At 48.1% G+C, this 25,673-nt stretch overlaps 1 protein-coding gene across 13 annotated transcripts in view; it reads left to right on the plus strand.

Moving 5' to 3' along the window:
• SPATA20 (spermatogenesis associated 20) overlaps nt 1–25,673 on the plus strand; it is a 2,191,885-nt gene that overhangs the window by 1,701,481 nt on the left and 464,731 nt on the right. The window contains exon 17 of one of the 13 annotated variants that reach the window (XM_085617130.1): nt 10,022–10,101. The exons of 11 other annotated variants lie outside the window; for them this stretch is intronic. In XM_085617130.1, coding sequence (XP_085473256.1) covers nt 10,022–10,081 — 60 coding nt within the window. In that variant the 3' untranslated portion in view covers nt 10,082–10,101. Of the gene's footprint in view, nt 1–10,021; nt 10,620–25,673 lie in introns of those variants that run through there. One more of the 13 variants, XM_085617129.1, reaches the window with a different exon arrangement.

Consider the following 25,673-nt stretch of genomic DNA (forward strand, 5'->3'; position numbering starts at 1 on the left):
ACCACTTCATCAGAGGCATTTCTCCTACACATCCCAGCATGCTGTATGAAGAAATCAAATACGCAGTTGAACCCATGAGGGTTTTTTCAACCAATCAGCATGCAGTATAAAGAGCGCTCCAATGCGTACAGGAGAAATGCCTCTGATGAAGTGGTACGTTGGCCACAGAAACGCATCAGGCAACCCAACGAACTTGGATGGCTGGGGCGGGCTTAACCGTGATGCCGAATGGCAGACGCACTGTTGAGTGCATATTGAGAAGCTTCGGCGTTAGTTGGACTATATATATATATATATATATATATATATATATATATATATATATATATATATATATTGCACCACCACATTATGTGGTGTTAGTTTGTTTTTACTTTTGTCCTATGAATACACTGTACAACAGCCTTAGATTCCATACATTAATGGATATATAAAGTCTAAAACATATTTAGTGTGTTTTACTGTTTGGTGTGTCTCGACTGATCCCTGGTATTTTCGAGCTTTAAATGTTTAATAGTGATTAGTTCTTTTAAAACACTAAGCCATTGTTGGACCCAACAGAACACATTGTAGTAATTATCAAACTATGGAAATTGAGGTTAATCTGCATCCCGAAATTTTGCAACCTGGCCCATTAATTTCAGAGCTATTAATAAAATCCTTACAGACACTTTGACTGAGGTGCTTTAAAGCCTTGCTTGACTTCACCAGTTAAGTGCCCCATTTCTGAATGCCATCAACCTGATTCCAGGTGATCCTGCCTTTTTCACTTAGCCCCAACATTGGAAAGTCTCGAAGCACAGGCACCAGCAATCAGCGTAAAACTAAATATCCCTACTGCCCCATTTGATAGAAAATCAACGCACAGTGATGCGCTTTGCCAGAGGGTGTTCTTTACTAGTTAGGCATTTTGATTTCTGAACACAGTCTGCCTATCAGGCAGATACACACATGCCCTTTGGGATATGGCTATCAAGATCTTGCCCACCATTCTTGAGGTGCTTTGAACAATCTTTGCACTAACAGTCCACGGCACATAAGTCGAGGACAAATTAATTTTTTGAGCCAGGCTGGACATCGTGGATTGTGTGGGCCATCTTATGGGCACTGGAGTTGGGATTCAACATTACTCCTAGATGCTTGCCATGGATTTCTCCAGGGGATGTGGAGGTATGCCTTATGGACATGCGTTTGATGGCTCCGGGTTGTTTGGAGACAAGGTTGGTTCAGCTTTGGAGTGGTTCAAATATAGCCCTGCTATAGCTCAGCTCTTTGTGCTTGCTCTCCCAAGCACCCAGTTTGATCAACTATATTGATGATTCCTTACCACCAGAGGCAGCCATTTCAACCAGTGCAGCAGCCTATCCGTCTTTCAGTAACCCCTAGGGTGTATGGTGGCAGCAGGTGGCACAGTCCAGACTTTTAGAAACCCTGTGGAGTCTGGTGGCAAAAGGTGGCAGGCCACCAACATCAAAGACCGTCCTAATCCTCATCTTCTTTTTCCCTGCTGCTACACCTAGCATCTTAGATTCACCCGTGGCTTGTAGGGGTGTGGGATTAGAAAATGCCTTTACTTGCCCAGCTGGCATGCAATTTCCTCAGATCAGTGGGTGCTGCAGATCATCTGTCATGGCTCTGCCTCTTCCCTTACTGTCAGCCACCCTACAGTTCCACATGTATTTAGTTAGACCTCAGAAGAAAATGCCTCCACCTTTGCCAAGGACGTTCAGTCCTTGCTATCCAAAGGGGCGATAGATGGAGTGCAAGAGAAGGGGAGGGGCAATGGGTTCTATGGTGGCCTGGGACTAATGTTGGACCTTCGGATCTATAAATCCTTCATTCAGAAGGACCAATTCAAAATACTGACTCTGGTGAAGGTGCATTACAAGTCTAAGTTGATCTAACACAAGTTGAAAAAGACTTCCCTTGAGGGGGCCACATTGGTCGCATGCATTTAGATGCCACTCGTCTTGAAAGTGACTCCTCTGCAAAACCACAGAGGGTTCCAACCTAATTATAATGACAAGAGTCAGGGAAGTTGGCAGCAGCCAGACCTCAGAGAATGTTGCTACTGGGCCACATGGCCGACCGATACCGGCTAAAAGCATATCATGCACAGAGGTCGAGAGACATGGGTCAGTCCCTGCAAAACCCCTATCCACAAAACCAAATACGGGGACACGAGCCAAGCATACACACAGCCTCAGAGAAGTCAGCCAGCTACCACACCACCACAACAGGGATCAGGTAGTAGGGCAAATGCATGGCTACAGCATCAACAGACAGGAGCCCAGCCTAGCAGAGACTGGGGTAAAAACCATGGCAGGGAGGGGTAACTGTCTTCAACAACCTTCGTGCAAACAGAGAATTCAAATATGCAGTAAGTCAAAGCCCCCATAACGAACCATCCATATCATGCCCACCTCACAATTCACTGTACCAAAATTAAAAAAGGACCAATGAGACAATATTAGGAGTCCAAGCCTTTACTTGCATTAGGGAAATTCAGGGCTGCTTGTCGTGGTTTGCCGACCAGGTATCTTCACCAGAGTCTGCCATTCCAGGTGCCTGCAGGAGCCTAGGCCCCACTCTGCTGCTAAACCCCCAGGGCAGGGCTGGCTGCGAATATCCGCCGTACTATGGGTCCGAGGTTCGAAGATCATAACCAGCACCTACCATAGTGCTTTCGTGAGAAGACGTTCAACAACATGGTTCCGTTGCTCTTTGACTAAATTGATCATACTTTTCAAACGAATGTTAAAGAACTTCTTCTACACATACCGTGTATTATTGACACAAGGATGTGTGCTACAATAGCGTGACCTTTTTCAACGAGCATACCGAATTGACAGTACACAGAAAAGAACCTCTGTGGGGGGTAACCATATCCATAGGTCGTGGCAAACGTCTTTCGTCTCCAATCTCTCTACACATTGGACATTGCGGAAGGGGCACTGCATACTACTTCCGACCACATCGAAACTGCAAATAGTGGCACGTACTTGGGGTGCCGCGAAACTACATTAGAAATGAGAACATAAGTTCGGAGTTTCGGACGTGGGATCTCTGAACTACGCCATTTCAAAAAAATCCCCCCACTCAGGACCATTGATACAAGAAAACGAGTAGATTCTCCTTACTTATCCTGTTCATTTCGATGAATATCCTGCCTAAGAATTGGCACCAGACCTGGTAATAACACGGCGCGATACCACTCATTACTACTCGACTAAATTAGACAGAAGCCTTGAAGAAGTTACATCAGTAACGAAACACATGTCGGCTGTTCTGAAATCACTACATTGATGCACTTTACATATGTTTGTATTTACATGTGTTATTTGAAGATAAACGGCAAATCATTGAATTGATTCGGTTCTCTTTTTACTTGTCTGTGGACCGTGATATCTGACATCCCTTGTACTATGTTTCTTTCTTTTTCTGCTAAAACATTTGCATTTTGCTGTTACATGCTGACTTCAAAACGTGTATGTTGATTCTATTTGTTAATTAAACTATGTACTTATTATGACTGAACTGCATTGGTACGGCACTGTTTATTTCCGGAATAACTGTGGGGAAAGTTGTAACTGCCAATTAAACTAGGTCAGATGGTTCGCCTTTCACTTTACTTTGTGATACATGATTTTGGTACTTGGAGTGCCGGGATAGTACCCTGTTGAAAAGATCACACCCCAGGGGAGGGAAGTCTGATGAAGTGGAGCAGGGCAGCTCCCATTCAGTCCTTATAACAGGCACTCAGGACCACACCCACAAATCATTTGGGACAGGTTCCGATTACCAAGTCGAAAGAACCCCATTCTTGGGCCCCCAGCCCTGGACCACAATACCTTCATGGCCTGAGGTTCCAAACATGTCCCCAAAAGCTAGCAGCCTCCAGCCAATGGTGGACCCCTTTAAGTTCCAAAACGAAGCTGTCCATCAGTGTAGGGAGCCAAGGTACCCGCACGCTCGGGATAGTGAAGACCCTATCACTTCCACTGCATAGCATTTGACAAGCTGTGTGATGCCACATGGCGCTCAGCAGGTCAGGACAGAAGGTCTGCCAGAACAATCAACTCTCTCTGCCCATTAACTCCATTGGACAAATTTAGACAAATTCTTGACCTTAGATTCCGGGTTCTCAATGCAGCAATGTTTTCTCCTCCCTCAAAATTTTCCAATCATCTTAAAACCTGCTCATCGGGTTGTGCTCTTCCAGAATAAGAAAATCAGTATGCCACCGATTAAGGGGTCTCTGGCCCCAGCTGGGAACAGCAGGTCCAACCAACCAGGAAAAGAAAGGTATACACGTGACCTCAGGGCACGTTGTGATCGCCACCTGCATTCATTTACGACATGCCCTCTCTTATACATTGTCCCTATGCACGTGTAGGTCAAAACCATCACCCACACCAATAGAACCTCCCATGTACCCATTGGAAGCGGGCTTGCGAAGCCCATGGAACCCTAGCTAAGATTGATGACACACCGTGTTCATGAGATTACCCCATAAAAATGTTACATTAACTTAAGTGGGAGACCTTACATGCCATAAAAATTAAAAGGCTCATCAACCCCTAGAAATAAATACACCCCATGAACAGGGACCAACTTCTGGTGCCTCACCAAAAATGGTGCGAACGAATGGGGAAAGGGCACACCCCTTGTTAGACTTGGCATCTTTTGGCGTGCTTCCCTGGTCTTTTTTATTTCTGACCTCCTGGTTTTGACTCTATTTTTGCTGGTTTAGTGTCTCTGCACACTTTCTCACTGCTGTTCAGTGATAAAGTGCAAGTGCTCCTGTTGTACATTTTTATTATGGATTGGTGTTTCCATGATTGGAATATTTGATTTACTAGTCAGTCCCTAGTAAAGTGCCCTGAGTGTGCCAGGCCCTGTAAATCAAATGCTTCTAGTGGGCCCGCAGCACTGATTGTGCTACCCACATGAGTAGCCCTGAAACGGTAACTTGGATCTGCCAGTGCAGCATCTGTGTGCACCCACTTGCCAGGCCCTACCCTTCCCTTTTCTTACATATTAATCACCCCTAAGGTAGGCCCAAGGTACCCCTGTGGGCAGGGTGCAGCGTATGTGAAAGGTAGGACATGCCCTGGTGTGTGTGGCATGTCCTGATAGTGAAATACTGCCAATTGTATTTCTCACTATTGCAAGGCTACCTGTTTCTATAGGATAGAATGGGGAGTTTGCTTATAACATCATATAAGCATAACTACTCCTGGGAACAAGGTCGGAAAATCAAGTTTAGTATGCCTGAACTCAGAATGTTCAAATGCTTTTTTTAGTGATGGTGATTTTTACATTCTGGGTCTGAAAATACCACTTTTAGAAAGTAGGTATTTATTTGCTTAGCCATCCTGTGTGCCTCTGATAGGATGTGGATTGACTGTCTGGCTTTGGAGTGACAGGTGCTGGGGATTTGCAGTGTCTCCAGAGAGTCTGATGGGTCACGACTGGGCTGAATAGACCTGGGCTAGATTTAGAGTAGGAGGAGGAGATTTCCTTTCACCTGAATGGACCTGGTCTGCCTCTCACAATGCTGTCTCCACCTCCTGCCAGGAAGTTGCACCGGAGAGGACAGAACTGGGTCTGGCTGGGCAAAGACACACTCTGCCTCCAGAGAACAAAGGATGTTGTGGTTTAAATATTAGGGCCCAGACCCCAGAATTTTAGAACTGTTTCGGACCAAGATGACTGCCAGGTAGAAGAACTGGAGAAGCTGCGAGGATGAACTACCACTTTGCTGAGTGCTTTACTGTGTTGGCCTGCTGCGGCTGCTTCTGTCTTGGGCAATGAAAGGACTGGACTGAACTTTCTGCAAGTTCTTTTTGAGTATCTCCAAGGGCCTGAAATAGAGCTTGCCTCCTGTTCGCAGCGATATGGAAAATTCGCACTCAGGAATCTTTAGAAAGAATAGTTGTTTATTGACTAACGCAATTCGACCAACGGTCTTTGTGAAAGTCACCCCGTAACCAAGAAGTGGATGTGCTTTAAACGGTTCAAAGGTGAAAAAAAGTTTAATAGATATAGAAAAAATATATGCACAACTGGAGTGTGACAATCCATACATTGGAAAACAGACTCCAGCGCAATGACACGCATTTCATGTATAGTTATTTCAGTGCTTAAATTATAAACACTCGAACAGAGTGTAAACAAAACATACAGTGGGGTGTTTAAATGTCACAGTACAAAAGCCAAAGAAAAGGTCAATCGCATCCCAGACTGTTTAGCGCATGTAGTATCCAGTTGAAACTCATACTGGATTAATGTCTATGAGCAAGTGCAGCATCACGCTATCCTATATCGAGTCAGCGGGTAACTCAGCAAGTTCTAATTCAGACTTAGAATGACATAAGAGTCATTACATAATGGTAAGTGCCTGTGTACCCTCATAACAAAATAAATGGTGGTTATTGGCCAAGTGGCCTTTTATCACAGGCTGGTGTAAAAACTAAGAGACCATATTCTTAACTTTTCTTGACAAACCTTTCATATCGGGGTTCTCTGACATCCAAAATAAAATCACTACCTGCTTTTATAAAAAAGATTGGACAACCTCATTCTGATGACCCGCTACATTGATGATATCTTTCTGATATGGGATGGTCCACAGGATGAGCTGGAGCATTTCATTGCAGGTCTGTCTAGTAATACATTTAATCTCAATTTCACCAGTAGAGTACATAACACCACAATTGGGTTCCTTGACGTCCTAGTGGAAGCTAAGGGTGAAACATTGCAAACAAGCTTGTTTAGAAAGGCAACGGACAGGAATAGCATACTGCATGCGCGTAGCTACCACCCTGATGGCCTGAAGAGGAGCATCTCTTATGGTGAGCTCCTCAGGGCCAAGTGCAATTGCAGGTCAAGTGAGGCTTTTTTTTTTAAAGATATTTTTATTGAATTTTCTCGAACATACAATCAAAGATAGTACCATCACAGTACCCCTCGCAGGGGGACAGAAGGACCCAACAGTAAATACAATTGCTGAAGAAAGTGCATTGTCTAACATATATCCCGGTCCCAGCACAAGGGGAAGCTCAATTGTAAGGTATAGCTTCTAGTGGAATGGAGCGTAGAGCAAGAGCAAAGGGTACCAAGACATGCACTAAACAGTATGACCGGTATATCTTTATCCTGTGATGGCCATGTTGACTACGCCTTCCAGCTGGAAGGTGCTAGATGCGGAAACAAATCCTAAACAAACAAGTCCCAATAAGGAAATAAAACATAGAAAAATAACAAAGTAATTCCCCCCCCCCCCCCCCCCCCCGAACCCACCCCGCACCCCTACCATGGTGGCGGCGACAAATACGTAAGGGAAGTGTCCTGAGACATAAATCCCAACTCAAAACTGGAAAAGATGCAGGGCTCGAAAGGAAGTCGGACAAACAGCCGATGGCAGGCCTCGTGTGAGAAAGGTGACCAAAGGGCCCCACTTGAATTGGAAGTTTTTATAATTTTCCCTGAAAATTTCAGACATGCGTTCTAGGCTAAGTAACTTCCATAAACGTGAATGCCAAAGGGAGATAGCCGGGGCCTCCTTTGTTTTCCAGGCGGCCGCCAGAGTGATCTTGGCTGCGCCAATACATAGCCACATAATAGTTTTGTCTGCTCTGGACTGGGTTTCTAGGGAGGAATCACGGAACCCCAGAAGGAAACTCGCTATAGTTGAGGGGATGGGGTAGCCCAACATATCCTTTATATGCACCCGAATTTCCTCCCAAAAAGGCCGGATCGTTGGGCAGTCCCACCAAATGTGCTGGAAGTACCCAAGGAGCCCGCATCCCCTCCAGCATCTATCAGAGGCAGCAGGAAATATTTGTTTTAGTTTAGACGGATGTAGATACCACTCCATCATAGTCTTCAGATGGGCTTCCCGGAGCTCCGAGGAGTGATTAAATCTGGTAATATCGGTCCATAAATGAGACCATTCTTCCTCAGAGATGACTCTCTGCAATAAGTCCTCCCACATAGACATATATCGTGGGCGTGGGGACAATGCAGACCGGAGAAGAAAATAAAGGATATCACCCCTTTCATGGCCGAGGTCTTGGTGAGGAAAGCCTCAACTTTGGTGAGGGGGAGGGTAGCCGCCTCCCGTACCTGAGGAGTAAGGGCCCAATGCATAAGTTGAACATAATGATATCGCTCCGCATCACTTAATTTATAATGCCTCTTGCAATCGTCAAACGTGAGAGGGTCAGAGTTGTGGAAAAAGTGAGTCAAGGCCAAGCAACCTCCCTCCCGCCAGGCATCAAAGGTTCCCTCATGTAAAGCTGGGGGGGATGCTGGGTTAAAATGAAGTGGTGTAAAGGGAGAGGGGAACGAAGTCCACCTATCGTCACCCGACACTGAGTCCCATACTCCCAGGGTGGTGCATGTAGCAGTGCTGATGTATGTGTTCTTGGGTCTGTCCTCTCTACCCCGCCACACCAGGTCCCAAACTGTCCGTCCCGTCACACTCTCGGTCCATATGTAACCAGTGCTTATCAGAAAATGGTTTCGACCATTCCACCAGGACCCTCAATTGGGCAGCTTTGTAATATAAGTGAAGGTCTGGGAGTCCCACCCCTCCCTTCCTGCAAGAACGACGCAGAAGCGAGCTCTTCCCCCTTGCCAGATGAAGCGTAAGATTAGACCCTTCACTTTACGAAAGAAATCCCTATCTAAGTTGATGGGTAAGGCCTGAAATAGGTAAAGGAGTTTAGGAAGAAGTGTCATCTTCACGGCGTGTATACGACCCAGCCACGACAAAAAGAGGGGCCTCCATTTTGTGAGGTCTGCTTGCATTTGTACGAGGAGGGGAGGGAAGTTGGCAGCGTAAAGCTTCTCCAACGTGGGCGTCAGCTGGACTCCCAAGTATTGAATGGAGGAAGTGGCCCACGGGAAAGGCGTAAGAGACTGAAGTCTAAGAACTTCCTCCGGCGGTAGAGTGAGGTTGAGGATATATGATTTATGCATGTACGCATGGGGCTGGTACCCATGTGGTCCTGAAGAAGAGGTTTAGGGGACACCTTGAAACATGTCGACCAAAATACTAGGGACAGTATACACACAACAGTTACACTTCCTCCCTACTACTAACCCCTTTTTCTCCATACCAACTTGGAGCAGGAATAAATTAATCACTCACTAGCTAGGTATTTTTAGCATCACCATCACCACTCCCCCATACACTGCACTACACATTTATTCACAAAAAGTGCTCCTACGTAGTTCTGCAATTTGCAGCACGCCCCAGACAGTAGCTGTCTGGGATGGCCCCAATGATGAAGCATGTCACCTAGGGGCAACCCTTGGTGAGTGAGGAGACTCAAGAAGACAATTTTCTCTTCTTAGAATCGGTGCGTTGTTTCACACATTTAGCGGAAGCCCTTTCCTTTAATTAGGTTCTCTGATCTGTCATTTACAGATTTGTTAATAACTATACACAGTCTGGAGGATGAACCTAATGTCTACCTCCATCTCCACCCTTTTTTGTTTATAATGTTAGGTTAATTACCACCTTTAACTGCACATCACAGGCGATTCATAAGATAGTGCGCAGTCACTGGCACATAATCAGGAGGGATGTGACGATAGGCAAACTGGTCAGTTCGTCACCACACATCATGTATCGTAAATCTGATTCTTTGAAAGATATTCTGGTGCACAGTCACCTAACAAGTGGGGGTAAAACTCAGGTGACCTGGTTGAGGGAACTCCCAGGTTTCTATAAATGTGGACGCTGCAAGGCCTGTACCAGCAGTTGCAATGTGAAAAAGTACAAACTTCCAATTGGGAAATGGGAAAAGATACGCAAATTCATCAATTGTAACACAGACTATGTTGTCTATGTCTTAACTTGCATTTGTTATGTAAACAAATGGATTTTGTAACACCTACGCACGATAAGAAATAGGCATCTCACATACACAGTGGTAAAACATTGCGATCAGGCGCACAGGCAGGTAAAAGATATCTGGTCTAAAATATCTTATTTTGGTATTAACAGGGTCCCGAGCCAGGACTGTGGAGGAGATCGGGAACGCAACCTGCGTCGACTCGAATCTGAATACATTATACAACTCCAAAGTAAGATCCCTGGCGGCCTCAACCATGAAGAGGACCTCCATATACATCTAGGATAGTGAGGGCATGTTATACCAGTGATGCCCTTCAATGGATGTATGGACAATGTATATACATACTCTTCCTCTACAATAAGATCCTGCACTCCCTAGATAGCTCACCCTTTCTCCTCGGTTTTTCTTTCAAGACACCTTTCCATTATCTGTGCAACTGCCTAGATAATTAAAGAAATCCTTTCCCACCCCCCTCCCCCTTTTCAAGCACCTCGGGTTGGTTTATGTATGTGTCTTTGTAATTTCTGTTTTATAAAAGCGGGGAGTGATTCTGTTTTTGGTTGTCAGGGTACTCCAAAATGAAAGGTTTTCCAAGAAAAGTTAAGAATATGGTCTCTTAGTTTTTCCACCAGCCTGTGATAAAAGGCCACTTGGCTGCGAATTGTTAGGGGTGTTAATATATATATATATATATATTCGAAAATAAAATTTTCCTCCTTCACAGGAAATAATTATCCAGCACTCCCAGATGGGTTTGGTCACTCGTTTTTTTTATTGTAAATGACAAAACATCAACGCGTTTCAGCAGTCTCAGCTGCCTTGTTCACGATGTCAGAGCGCCATAATTTTTTCCTTAAAATACTCTCTTTCACAAAGCAAGAACATTGAGGAAGGACTGCAAGGAATTGAATACATTAGCCTGCACGCTTATTTTCTGTTTAAACGGTGGCCGTATTAGAAAATGCAAGGTGCATATACAAACATCAACTACACAGATAGTTCCATTTATTACAGTTATTCCTGCAACTGAGAGCATGGAATTTTCTTTTTATGGTTGTTCAAGCCGTACTTGTGTTTTGCCCTCCTGGATTTTTATATATCTAGCAGAGACATCAAATCTCTTACACTTTTAATCCAGATTCCCCGGCAAATAACAATGACACTATTGAACATCCAGTTCTAATAGAACCACATTTATATTTTTGCAACCTCTAGTTCCTGCAATTTATATGTTCTACATAACTTTCAACAGTTCAAAAGTTAACGGGGTCAATTATGTATATCATAAAAAAACTTTCTCAATTATTAAAGTGCTAGTGCTTGGTGCAAATTGATCATTGAAAGTGCAAGTGTCTCACAGTATATTGTTATACATATTTCATATACTTGTTAAAACACCTTATCAAAAATACATAATTAAAATATAATTATATATTCCAAAATTTGAAAAATTTAAAGGGCAAGTGCTTCACAGTATATTATTATTCATATTTCATATACTTGTTAAAACACCTTATAAAAAAATACATAATTAAAATGTCATTATATATTCCAAAGCTTTAAGATGCAAGTGCTACTACCACTCTCAATATCCTAAAACATCTAAAATCGATATACAGAAAAACCACCCCTAATTTACTTTTAAAACTGTTAAAAATAGTGAAAAGAAGCCGTACATACAGAAAGCTCCATTTTGGAAACATTTTCTTCTGTGTACAGCAATCATCTAATCCTTTCCTGTCCCTCTTCCTCATAGTCTTAATTTCTCCATTTAAAAACAAAAAGTTCTCATTTTGTGCAGCTTTACTCTTAGAATCCCTTGTCTCACTACCTTAGTGTAGGCATGTATAAAGGTCCTCATCTACATTCAGTCCATGAGGTTCCATACTATTGAACTCCAAGACATAGTAAGTTTCCAATTCTATGTCAGGACTGGAGGCGAGGATTATGCCTTCTTCCTTCACTTTATTCCACAGCAGCCTGAAGGTAAACAAAAGACTACATTTACCATGAACCATAGGGAAAGAGTAGTCAAAAAAGACAACATGGTAACAACCAATGAACACAGAGTATGAACGTCCAATCCACGATGAGAGCGTCCCACATAGTCCTTTGCTAGTGTCCTCTCTTAATCTTTCTTCGCTGCTCCGCAGCAAGATAAGTACCCTTCAATGCTTTCTCTATGTAGTGCTTAAGGGGTTCTGGTGATATTTTAATACTAGCGTTTCTGGTCATAATTGTTGCACGTAGATGCTTTGCTTATTGCCATGACGTTTTGAATGTGCTGTGAGACATTTTTTATTGCCGGTGTTGTGGTCGCGCTTCAGCGCTGCTTCCCTCGCCTTTCGGAGTTTTTTTTTTCCGTTCGCGCTTCAGCGCGTTGGTTAATTATTCACTCACGCCGCGGGGTCGAGGTTCTCCTCGTCCCTACGCGGCGCATCGCTGGCTTGCTCTGGGTCCTCCCGCCTCTAGAGGGCGCAGGTGGGTCGCGGGAGGCGCGTCGCGGGGTTTGATTCTCTTCAGAGAATTCAAACACCGCGCGCGTGTTTTGAATGTAGCTTCTCACCAATAAGCCACACCCAATCCCTGCACTCCCACCTGGGAGGCAAATAACAAAATGCAAAGACTATCACTTTTAGAATAATGCTTGGGGTTTATTACATAATACTCTAAACAAAAGCTGTCTCAGATACCAAATGCATAAGATTCAAATATATGTAGCAAACTTATAATCTAAAGGCATAAATCAATAACTGAGCAAACCATAATACTGATGAATAAACAAGCAATAACTGATATAAGATAAGGTACACTGGACGTCCTGCAAGAGATCAGAAAGATATACATATATATAGAGCAGAGGAGTACTCTGGATGTGCACCTCCCACACCACAAAGAAAACACCTCCAATGATCAAAGAACCACACAACTCAATACATCACCTGGTGCATACACTGCCCACTTCTGACTGGGGGAATTACAGCCGGGGATCAGAGGTCAGCAAGCCAGGGTTCAATCCGAGATAGACACGTCTGCCCTCGCTCGGAATCCAAACTCCCAGTTTCTCAGCCTGCAACCCTCAGCTATAAACACACTAGAAGATTCGTGAAAGACCTCCTCCCACCGCCAGAGGAATTTTACCAGAACTGGCTAAGTTCCAAGCAAGCATCTCCATGGCAGTAAGGAGCTCTCAAGTCTCTTCCTCCATTCGCACTTCTTCCAGCCTCTGTCTTGACGAAGCCCTCACAAGGCCTTCCACAGTACTCTAAACAAAAACAATCACTCAGGAAAACACCAAGACCTTGAATGTGAATAACCCAAACAACTTGCAAGCACGGTTGTGCACGCAGCAGCAAGGCAGAGTCAGACATGAGGCCCTGTCAAAGGCAATAGTCCGCACCTATAATTCTCATCCACACAACTTACAAGCACCACTGTGCACACAGAAAAGTTTGAAGCAAGGTAATTTCAGAAGGTAGAATGACATTAGAGCACGTCAAAGCCAATAGGTCAAAGTCATAATTCACCTAACCCAAATAACATTATACACTTAATCCCTCAGTATACAACATTGAGCACATGTGTGCACCACCACCCACAAGACTGCACCTCAACATCCCATACCTTCTATTCTTGGAAAGACTATTCCACTAAAAGACAGAAGAAAAGCAGGCATATGCAAACCCATCCTACATTAAGGCTAAGGTAACATAACACACTTAAGTCAGTACAGAATGGTGGTGGTTGAGGGTCATCATAGGGTGTCAGACCACAAAAGTGGCTGATTCACTACAGCGCGTCAGTCCCGAAGAGCTCCGGTCGGAGGCATACGCCCGCTTGGGGGTCTGTACCGGCGATCGGCGGTAAAGTTAACCAGCGATCGGACGTTTTTGCTTACATTATGCCCTGTTCACCCAAAGAGCAGTTGGTGATCAGGGTCTGTTATTTTGCTCACAAAACGCCTCATTTGAGGTCCTGTACCTTTTTCCCTGCCCAGGGATTCATAAAGGGACCCAGCCCAGACCAGCGAGCACCTCTTGGCATAGGGGTGTAGTGTTTATATATTCTTTTGTTGCCAGCAGTGGTCCCTGGGGGGGCTTGTTCCCTGTAATCGCGGCTCTTTAGCTGCGCCTCTGAGTTGGCTGACACCCAGCCTCTAGTTCAAGGCCTGTTCACGGCTGTTAAGTTGCCACTCCGCTATCTTGGCTCATGGAGTACTACGATCAATACCCGGAAGAGGAAGACCCTCTTGCGGAGATGCCCTGGGGGGATGCATTTTATGAGGTGGTAGATTCCTCCATTTACCAGGCCGTGGGTCAAGTTATTTCTCCCCTGGAAGACAGGCTGTCGCGCCAGATTAATGAGGCATTTTCTCGTCAGGAACACCGCATGGGTTCCCAAGCTGCCCTACCTACTCCCTTGGTCCCCCTTCCCACAGGTTCCCCTCCGAGTAAGCGCCCTCGGGTGCCTGGAGTGGATTGCGACGCTTTTGAGTGGTTGCGACAAGCTTTTCTCGACACTCAGACAGTACAGCCAAGGGTCGTTCCCCCCACCCCACCTCCTCCTGCCCCTAGGGATATGGATCAGGGCGCGTCTGTTGATCCAGACTCCGGCCCCGACCCTTCCAGGCCGTGGCTTCCCTCTCGCCCTACTGTTCCCCCCTCGATTACCTCAGACATGTTGGATCCAAATGAAATTGTTCATCCCCGCTCTTCGGAGTGGGTCCCCGGGGACAAGGTGGCGGCTTATGTGGCAGAGCACATCCATCGTCCATTAGAAAAGGAGGCCCGCAATTGCTTGCGGGCTGAGTGCCCTCGGCCCTCGCTGGAGGGTAAGGTAGCTCTCACCCCCGAGATTGACTCCAGGATGTTCACCTTTTTGCAAAAATGTATTCGCGATCCCAAAAAAGGGATTGATAGGTCCTGGAGGGCCTGCCAGGACAAGCTCCTGGACGCCTTAGGGCCGGCCACCAAGATTTTGGATATGGCTGAAGAGGCCAAGGAGTCAGGCTCTGTTATTTCCCCGGAAAACCTCTCCAACTGGGCTCAAAGAGTGATTATATTCCTGGGCAATGCCAATTGCGCTCTTTCAACCGAGCGCCGCAGGTCTCTGCTCATAAAGATAGATCCAAAATTAGGAGACCTAGCGGATTCCGAGGCTGGCGCCGTGGCTCAGGGTGGCCTGTTTGGCGAGCCTTTTGTGAAGGAACTGGGCAAGTTCGTGAATACCTTCACATCCCTCGACAGGGCACAATCCACCATCAAGAAAGTTTTTCCCGGAGGAGGAGCCTAGCGCCCAACCATGATGGACGCGTAGGCACAGGGCTCCCGAGATCCACGCAGCCTCCCACGATTATCCTGGATTTCATCCTGATATTTTGAAGGAATACTACGGGCGAACCTACGCTGAGGATACTCCTGTTCTCAGAACTCAAATCGGACTTTGGGAACTTTACTTCTTCGGTCTTTGGGAAAGAGGCCTGCTCTGCGGCGCTGCCCCGGACTCGGGTTGGCATCTTCCCCGTGTCCCAATTGAACAACAACGGATCCGGAGCTTCGGGCTGACCCGTGCCCCCCGGGTTTCACTTTCGCTTTCGACTCTCCTCAGCGACGTGGAGGGCGGGCGCCTGCGGATGCTCCACATCTGAGCAGCTCGGAGGCCGGCGGGTGATATCGGTAGCGGGAGCTGTCTACCACTGATTGCGGTGTGCCCCCCCCCAGGGAACCACTACAACACACGGGCGTCCAAGAGTTGGTTTCCCCTGCCGTGTAATGGCGGCCCGACTAGACGGGGACAAGCTAAGGCCCAAGGCTACCCGGAGAGGTGGCTATGTGCAGACGAATAATATGGATCGGTATGCCCATCAGAAGGGGTCTCCTGGTCCGAGTGGGCTCGCAGAGGTGGCTCGAGAGGGACAGTCATCCTCGGCGGAACTGACACTCAGCGATGTCATGGGTGCCATCGACGCCATGAAGGAGTCGGTTGGCCAGCGGTTTGACTCTCTGGCCCACAAGCTGGACACTGTGTCAATTGATGTTAACCTACTCAGAGCGGACCTTTCGAAAACCAGCGACAGGGTCAATTCACTTGCTCTCACGACGTCGGGCCTTACGAAAGATGTTACTGACCTGCAGACGGAGCTTCACAGTCTGAGGGCCCTCGCCGACCTTTCGGTCAAGCGGCTGGAGGATTTTGAAGGCCGGACACGGCGAAATAACGTGCGCATTGTAGGTGTGCCGGAGAGGTCGGAGGATGGGTCAGTGGATCTTTTTGTGGAGGAATTGATCCTGAACCACCTCGTGCCAAAGGGCCTCAGTAAATACTTCATGGTGGAGCGGGCCCACAGAGTTCCGGGGGGTCGGCCGAAGCCGGGGGCCCCACCGCGACCCATCATCGCCAGGATCTTTAACTTTAGGGACCGCGACGCCATCCTACAGACCTCCCGTGTAAATGGCCCGCTGAAGTATGAGAACGTGGACGTTAGCTTTTATCCTGACTTTACTCAGGCGGTCCAAAAACAGCGCATGGGGTTTCTGACTGTGAAACGGCGATTAAGAGACATGGGACTGAAGTACGCCATGCTTTTCCCGGCTAAGCTTCGTGTTGAACTGGAGGACCGGACCCACTTTTTCGACCGGCCTGATGCGGTGGAGGAATGGCTTGATACATTGCATCGTCGACGCGGGGGAGAGGAGCGGACCGAGGACGACGGAGGTGGCTCGGCGGAGCACCCGTGAACTACTGAACTATGGTTCCTGGCTAATCGTGTGTTGAACTCAGACTTTGGTCAGGGGTGACCTAGTACATGGGACTGCATTGCCCTTCCTTTTGTGTCGGGGGGCTGCGGGGTATCTGGTGAGACTCTTCCTCCTCTAGGGGGGTTTTCTTTCTTTTCGTAGACTAGGTTTATGTCGGGGCGACAGGCACACTGCGAGTTGGGGTGGCTAGATGTTCTAGTGCAGGGGTGCAGGGTGGGGGGGTGTGTCACGGGAGTTGGGGGGGTGGTGGTGGGGGAGTTGTTGTTGTTTCAGGTGTGTTTTATACCAGGTGATCGATGTTCTGTTTTTTGCTCTCGTAGCGGGTGGGATGATCGTTGTGGTTGGGATGGGGGGTTGCATATTTTAACATGGAATGTCAATGGTTTGGGGGACCGTGTGAAGCGAGGGGTGGTGCTACAATATCTGAAGCGTCTCTCTCCTGATGTCGTCTTCCTACAAGAGACGCATTTGGTGGGCAACTCCTGTCAGGCATTGAATAGACGGGGCTACCGTTTGGTGGCCCATTCCGGCTTTACCACTGGATCCAGAGGGGTAGGCATTCTGGTCCGAACCTCTCTCCCACTGGAAATTGATGAGGTGAAGCACGATGACCGGGGGCGTTACGTAGCGCTGGTTGGCCGGTGGGAGGGTAAGACTTTGTGTTTGGTTTCAGTTTACGTCCCCCCTGGGTTGCAGACTACCACCTTCGCGGATCTGGGAGGTCTATTGCTCGGGCTCCCTGAGGGCCTGTTGCTGGTTGGTGGGGATTTCAACTCTGTTGTGTCTGGTAGAGAGGATCGACACCCGCCCAGAGACCTCCCTGGGGCGCATTCTTGGTTAGGTGGTTTTATTGACACTATGGGACTGGTTGACTGTTGGAGAGCGATGCACCCGGGGCTGGCTCAGTTTACGTTTCACTCTGGGGCCCACGGCTCCCTATCTAGATTGGACTATGTGCTGATGCCGGCCGCCCAAGCCCCAATGATTGGGGAAGTTAAACATCTTGCTCGTGGAATCTCGGATCATTCCCCGGTGCTGCTCCACTTGGATATTGCCTTGGGGGCTGGGGGGAGGGTGGCACCGATTAACCCCTGGTATCTCCGTGACCCCACAGTTCGTGCCCAATTGGTGAAGTCTCTGGACCGGTTTTTCGCGGAAAACCAGGGTTCCGTCTCGTCAGCTTTGACATTGTGGGAGGCCTTTAAGGTGGTGATCCGTGGGCAGGCCCTATCCCTGATCTCCCTTGCTAAAAAGCGTAAAAACGAAGAGGTGGTGCACCTGGAGTCTGATATAACTAGTATGGAAGGGGATCTTGGGCGGGGAGTCACGAGGGAGAAACTTCACGCCCTTAGCCTTAAGCAGTCGGACTATAGGGCGCTGGTTACGAATGCTGCCAAGCTCGCTAGTCGGGAACAGCAGGGGCGCTTGTATGATGCGGGTGACAAGGCTGGAAAATTGATTGCGTGGCTGGAAAAGAGCGAAAGAGTGAATCGTGTGGTTTCGGTGATTGTGCGTGCTGACGGTGTGAGTGTCACAGATCCCGGAGAGATAGTGACTTGTTTTGCAGATCATCTGCGCGACGTCTATACGTCGGTCTCGGATAGGCCGGAGGATGACTCTCGTCAATTGTTAGGAGATATTACATTGCCATGCCTCTCTGTCTCCGACAGAGACTTGATGGATGCGGCATTGACGAATGATGAGATAGCACTGGCAATTCGCGCGGTCCGCTCCGGAAAGGCCTTGGGCCCGAATGGTCTGCCGATCGAGCTGTACAAGCTTCGTCCTGAGAAGCTGGCGCCTCATCTCCGTGAGATGTTTAATGCGTCGCTTGAGGTTGGCTCCCTTTCGCTGAACCAACGGCTTGCAACTATTGTGGTTCTCCATAAAGAGGGTAAGCCGCGAGACGGTTGTGCATCTTATAGGCCTATCTCACTCCTAAATGCCGAACCAAAGATTCTTGCGAAGGTCCTGGCAAATCGACTGATTACTGTAATTGGCGACCTGGTTCATCCGGATCAATCTGGTTTTATTCCGCATCGCAACACCGCGTTGAACCTGCGGCGCCTACATGGAGTTCTCGCAAGAGTCGATTGTATCCAGGAGCCCACCATTTTGGCGTCCTTGGACGCCACGATGGCGTTCGATACGCTGGAATGGTCGTATGTTTGGGCGGCACTGGCCAAGTTTGGTTTTGGACCCGGATTCATTAAATGGGTGAAACTGTTGTATGTGGAGCCGCTGGCGCAGGTGGTGGTGAATGGTAGGGTGTCTGCCCCCTTTGTGCTCGGGAGGGTTACCCGCCAGGGTTGCCCCCTGTTCCCGCTTCGTTTACTCTTGCGTTGGAACCCCTGGCGGCGTGGCTGAGGTGGGAGCCCTCTATGGCGGGTATCCGGTGGACTCCGACGTTTGAGGACCGTGTGTCACTATACGCTGATGACATTTTGCTCTACCTCACCTCGCCGCGGAAATCATTGATAGTGTTGTTCGATGTTTTGACCTCTTTCGGCCGCAATTCTGGGCTTGTTAATAATTGTGCCAAGTCCTGTGTATATGTGTTGGTTGGCGACCCCCCTCCTCTCCCTCGCGGCTGTCCGATTCAAATCTCTCAGTCTGGATTTAAATATTTAGGCATTCACGTCTCCTTGAGTTCAGTGGTTCGTTACTCTCTGAACCTGCTGCCATCGCTTCAGCGGCTTCGGGCTGACGTAGTTCGTTGGCGGAGGCTTCCGTTATCGCCGCTGGGCAGGGCGGCCTTATTTAAAATGATGTCTCTGCCACGTTTTTTGTACGCCCTACAGAATACGCTGGACGTGGTGCCTACACGGTATTTTCGGGAGGTGGAAAGCCTGCAGCGACAGCTGGTGTGGGATGGGAGACCACGTATCGCTCTTGCTAAGCTGACTCTTCCATGGTACGATGGTGGCATAGCTCTTCCTGATATCAGAAGGTATTATTGGGCGTCCCAGCTGGTGGCAGTGAACCATGGGACGTATGGCCCAGCTTTGAACCCCGCGTATGAGATGGATAAGCTACTGTTGCCGGGTGGGGATTTCAATCGCATGCTTTACTCCAAGAAGGGACGCACTAAACTTACGGGCCCCACGAACAATGCTGTACGCGCATGGCACGGCGCCACTGCTGCTACGGGCTGGAAGGGCCGCCTGACTCGTGCGACTCCGCTGTATGCTTCTGAAGAGTTGGGCGGGCTGTGGCGCCCTAAGGGATTTGAGAAGTGGGACACGATCGGTATTAGCCAAGTGGGGGATCTGTGGGCGAAGGGCGCTTTTAAAACGTTCGATGTCCTTCGGACCGAATATAGCCTGAGCGATAGGGAATTCTTTCGTTACGCGCAGGTCCGCCACGCCCTGCTTTCTGCCTTTCCGACCCCGGCTGATATTCCTGAGGCCTCCCCCTTAGAAGATCGTATACTTGATGGTTACTTGCCAGACAGCTAAATCAATGAGGACATTGTTCCCTGTTGGCGGTGAAACAAAAATAGCGATCACCTGCTCAACACAAGTAGAAAGAGAAGAGAGAGTGTAGAGGGAGGGAGGGGGTAGAAGGGAGATGAAAAGAGGCAGAGAGAAATTTCCCCAGTCTCAAGGATCCAATCCCGAAGGGGAGGACTCAATGTAGCCTCTAGTTAGCCCTCACACACCCCAAGGGATGTCTTGCTTCATCATTGGGCTTGTTGTTGCTCCTCGTCGGGCCGGCGCTGCAATGCCCGACGGTCCCCCGAAGGGTCTCTTTATCGGAGGTCTTTTAAAGAGAAAAGCCGTAAGGTGAATGCGGGTATGTGGGCAAAAAAACAATAAAGGTGGATCCGAGAGGTAAGTGATAGCGTGCGTGCAGGGTGTGTGAATAAAAATGCCTAGGGGTGTCCAAAAAGTAAGTTTTAATATTATGGAGCCTCTGGCAAAGTAAAAAGACCAAAAGGTCGCAGGGTCACTAATAAGCGCAAGGTGCTAATGTGACTTTAATAAAAGGTCGACATGTTTCACGCCTTATATGCCCGAGCGGGTCAGTGGCGTTTCATCAGGACCAAATAAGAGTGAAAGGTTGTGCACGGTGAAGACGAGGGTGCCAGAGATTGGAAGGGTAACCCACGTCTTGAGAAGGTAAAAAGAGGTACGGGGCTGCGGGGTACAGTGACCTAGTCAGCAGAGACAGAAAGAGCGTACCAAGCTAGTGTAACCTGTGGGGGAAATAAACGGGAAGGGAAAAGGGGAGGAGAAGGGGAAGGTTGGGGTTTGGAAGGAGGGGGAATAGAGGGAGGAGGGAGGGGTGACAGACACACATGAATGGTTTAGACAGAACTGGTACATAAAATCAGTCACAGTTTAACGAGAGAACACAGCAAGGGACTGTCTGTGACCCCGAATACCATTCGCATAATAGTTGTGCGGTCACCCCAGTGACCATGTCAGCAGGAACATACACAGATAACGTGTCAGACGTCCAGCATCGGTGTCAGACACACTTTACTAACTCGATGGTGGAATGTTGCCCATGAGTTGTGGGGCGGTGTAAGAGGGAGACCAGACATGTTAAAAAATATATATATATCTCGACATACATGCTAGAATCGAGGAAAACATTTGTGAAGTGGCATTAATAATGCCAGAATGAACGGCACGTAGTGCGTGAACAATGGGTGAGCATAGCCAGTGATAATCTACAAAAATGGGTCTTAGTACAGAGGTCAAAAAGTATAAACAGTCCAAAGAGCAAGGTTACGGACCCACTGAACTTTAGGGGAATGAGTCAAGAAGAACCTGACACCTCAGACCACAAGCGAACAATCTGTTCGGTTACAAATGGTAAGTGTAAAATGGGCATTCGAGAATACATAAATACACATACAACCGGTATTAGGAAGAGTATACCCAGATCCTTACCCTCGTGTATCTGAACGGGGGCTTCCTAGGTATTGCCGAGGCTGCCTGCGCCCTATTTGCTGAGGAAACCAAACAGAGTATAGATTGATTAAAGGTGGGGTCCCTACGTAAGGGTGGGCTGCGCATACAGGGTCGTCAGGCGTCTCCCTTGTGGATCCTTCCTGAGAGTACTTACGGTTGCGTTACAGCCAAACGCTTATCAGAAGCCCTGATCATCAAGATCAAAATCTCTGAAGATGGGTTGAAAACAGGGATCAACATATCATCGTTCAAAACACGTCTCGCAGAGATCAATAGCGAGATGAATGAGCACTGTGACTACCTGTTACAACAAAAGATCACAAAACTCCAGAAATATGTCAAAAAATTTGACAGGGAAAAAGTTTACCCGTATATCAGCTACCAAACCACAGACAACGATGCCCTCTCGGAAGATGGCTCTACTTCATCTAATCACTCGGGACAGTCGTCCTACAGTAATTCAAGTGATAGAAGCTGGGGAAGAGCTATGAAACAACAGGGACTTCTCCCACCGCCCCAACATATGCCACCCAACCCATATGGCTTTCACCATCCCCCTTATCCACCTCAAGGCCCAATGTGGTACCCTACCTTCAACGGACCACAACCAGGCTATGTACAGCCCGGCTACCCTCAACCATTCTTCCCTAACCCACCACCTCCTTTTCAGTACAGAGGCAGGGGGCGAGGCAGAGGGAGAAGAAGAGGTCAGAAGCAGGTTCAATGGCAAGACGCCGGACAACTCCAACAACAGCAACAGCAGAGACAGACCAGGAGCATGACAAATCAAAGACCCTGATTGTCAACCTCTCCAAGAGACGGCTGAATGCAGAGGAAACCACGACCCTTGAACTAGGACTCGGTTTTGTTCCTACCCCCAAGGAAGATGACTTCAGTTCGAATCAGGAACTACACCAATTATTCAGAAAAATTCGACTACAGGCATTCTTTCGGGGAAAACCACCCCAGGACAGAGATGACACTGGTCTTAGACCCCCATCCAAGTTTACACCTACCTCCTCCATGGTCCCACCAGAGGTTCTCACCTTTGAGAAGGCCGTACTAAAAGAGACGACTCAATTAATTAAAGGGCCAACGTATAACAACCTTCCTAACAAGATACGCCAGGCTTTGGAGTCACTCAGAAGAGATGAGACGATCATCATAAAGCCGGCAGACAAAGGGGGTGCGACTGTCCTCTTAGACATCACTGATTACGAAGCTGAATGTGAGAAACAACTCAGGAACACCAAATATTACCGCAGATTGAATAAAGACCCTACAGATGATTTGTCCAAAAAGATCAAGATATTGGTCAACGAGGCAAGCACGGAGGGGTGGATCTCCCCCCAGGAAGCGGCATTTTTGATCAACGATGACCCCAAAACACCATACTTCTACATCCTCCCCAAAATACACAAGGGGGTCATCCCGCCTCCTGGAAGACCCATTGTTTCGGGCATCAACTCCCTCCTGGAACCACTGAGCCAATTCAGCGACTATTTCCTCCGTCCTTTGGTTCAGAACACCACTGCGTATCTCAAGGACACACGAGACGTCCTCAATCTCATAGAAAACATCAACCAAGAGAATACGGAACCCATTGACCTCCTTCTAACCATGGACGTAGAGGCGTTGTACACCAACATCCCTCAAGACGCCACCATCGGGGTTGTCAACGATCTACTCCAGAGGATGGATCGAGATATATATATATGTTTTAACATGTCTGGTCTCCCTCTTACACCGCCCCACAACTCATGGGCAACATTCCACCATCGAGTTAGTAAAGTGTGTCTGACACCGATGCTGGACGTCTGACACGTTATCTGTGTATGTTCCTGCTGACATGGTCACTGGGGTGACCGCACAACTATTATGCGAATGGTATTCGGGGTCACAGACAGTCCCTTGCTGTGTTCTCTTGTTAAACTGTGACTGATTTTATGTACCAGTTCTGTCTAAACCATTCATGTGTGTCTGTCACCCCTCCCTCCTCCCTCTATTCCCCCTCCTTCCGAACCCCAACCTTCCCCTTCTCCTCCCCTTTTCCCTTCCCGTTTATTTCCCCCACAGGTTACACTAGCTTGGTACGCTCTTTCTGTCTCTGCTGACTAGGTCACTGTACCCCGCAGCCCCGTACCTCTTTTTACCTTCTCAAGACGTGGGTTACCCTTCCAATCTCTGGCACCCTCGTCTTCACCGTGCACAACCTTTCACTCTTATTTGGTCCTGATGAAACGCCACTGACCCGCTCGGGCATATAAGGCGTGAAACATGTCGACCTTTTATTAAAGTCACATTAGCACCTTGTGCTTATTAGTGACCCTGCGACCTTTTGGTCTTTTTACTTTGCCAGAGGCTCCATAATATTAAAACTTACTTTTTGGACACCCCTAGGCATTTTTATTCACACACCCTGCACGCACGCTATCACTTACCTCTCGGATCCACCTTTATTGTTTTTTTGCCCACATACCCGCATTCACCTTACGGCTTTTCTCTTTAAAAGACCTCCGATAAAGAGACCCTTCGGGGGACCGTCGGGCATTGCAGCGCCGGCCCGATGAGGAGCAACAACAAGCCCAATGATGAAGCAAGACATCCCTTGGGGTGTGTGAGGGCTAACTAGAGGCTACATTGAGTCCTCCCCTTCGGGATTGGATCCTTGAGACTGGGGAAATTTCTCTCTGCCTCTTTTCATCTCCCTTCTAACCCCCTCCCTCCCTCTACACTCTCTCTTCTCTTTCTACTTGTGTTGAGCAGGTGATCGCTATTTTTGTTTCACCGCCAACAGGGAACAATGTCCTCATTGATTTAACTGTCATGAGTGGAGCACGGACATTGGACCATAACCAGCTCCTGGTCCCCCTCTTCCTTTTTTGATTGAGTACTTGCCAGACAGCACCATTTCCCTGATCTATAAAAAATTGATTAATACCCGCGCGGACCTCCTCACCCGCCTGCGAGAGGTATGGGTCGCTGATGGCCTAGAATTGGACGACGAGGACTGGGTTGCGGCTGTAGCCTCGCCGAGGGAAGTGGCCATACCCGCTCGCCTTAGATTTGTGCAGTTAAAGATACTACACAGGGTCTATGTTACCGGTCCCCGTTTGCTTCGCTTGGGCTACTCGAGTGATGGTTTATGTAGGCGTGGCTGTGGCCTGCTTGGTACCTTTCTGCATATTTTGTGGGAGTGTCCAGTGGTTGTCCGGTTCTGGACTAGGGTGCATGCAGTGATGGAGGAGGTCACTGGTGTGGCTTTACTCCCGGAAGCGCGGCGCTGTGTGTTGAATGTGTGGGAACCGACTGATTGTAACGCGGCCCAGGAGCGCTGGGTGACTCTGGGCAATATGATAGCCAAAAGGGACATCGCGCAGCTGTGGGGCTCGGGTAGGTCTCCTACGGTGTCAAAATGGAGAGAAAACATGGATTGGTGCATGTTCCGGGAGAAAACCGTGTATGTTGCTAGAGGCAAACCCAAAAAATGGAATAAGATGTGGGGGCCGTGGAATTCTTACCGCAGAGATATATGCACGCCCCCCCTGGTGATCGCCTCCGATGTAGCTCTGTCCCCTTAGCTCGGATATTCCTGTTCCTTCCTGGAATTGGTACTTGGGTTTTTCCCTACCTTCCCTCCTGCCTCGCCTAATACTAGCTTTTGCCTATAGTGCCGCTGAGTGGCGGCTGCCCCCCCCCCCCATGTGAGAGCAAGTTTTAGTTTTGTTTTGTTGTTTCTTTTTCATAAAACGTTAATTCAAAACCTTCTTGTTGGATGGAGTCTAGTTGTGGGCCTGTCGGCCACCCTCCCATGTAGGTTGCTCATTTGTTGGCTGTACTGTGTTTCCTTTTTGCATACTAGCGGCCGGCCTCGGAGGTTGTAGGCCCGTGACTGTACATAACTGCTGTGTCAATAAAGGTTTTTTAAAAAAAATAAAAAAAATAAAAAAGAAAGTTTTTCCCCGTGTTTTTCGCGGGGCCGGTCGAGGCAGGGGCCGCTCGGCCGGTCGAGGTCACCAGCAGGGTAACCAGAAAGGCTCCGGTCAGTCGCAGGACCAGTCGCGATTTGGGAACTTCTACCCTACCAGAGGCCGCAGAGGCAAAGGAAGAGGATTCCGCGG

Source organism: Triturus cristatus, chromosome 7, assembly GCF_964204655.1.
Source record: "Triturus cristatus chromosome 7, aTriCri1.1, whole genome shotgun sequence".
NCBI classification, from domain to species: Eukaryota; Metazoa; Chordata; class Amphibia; order Caudata; family Salamandridae; genus Triturus; species Triturus cristatus.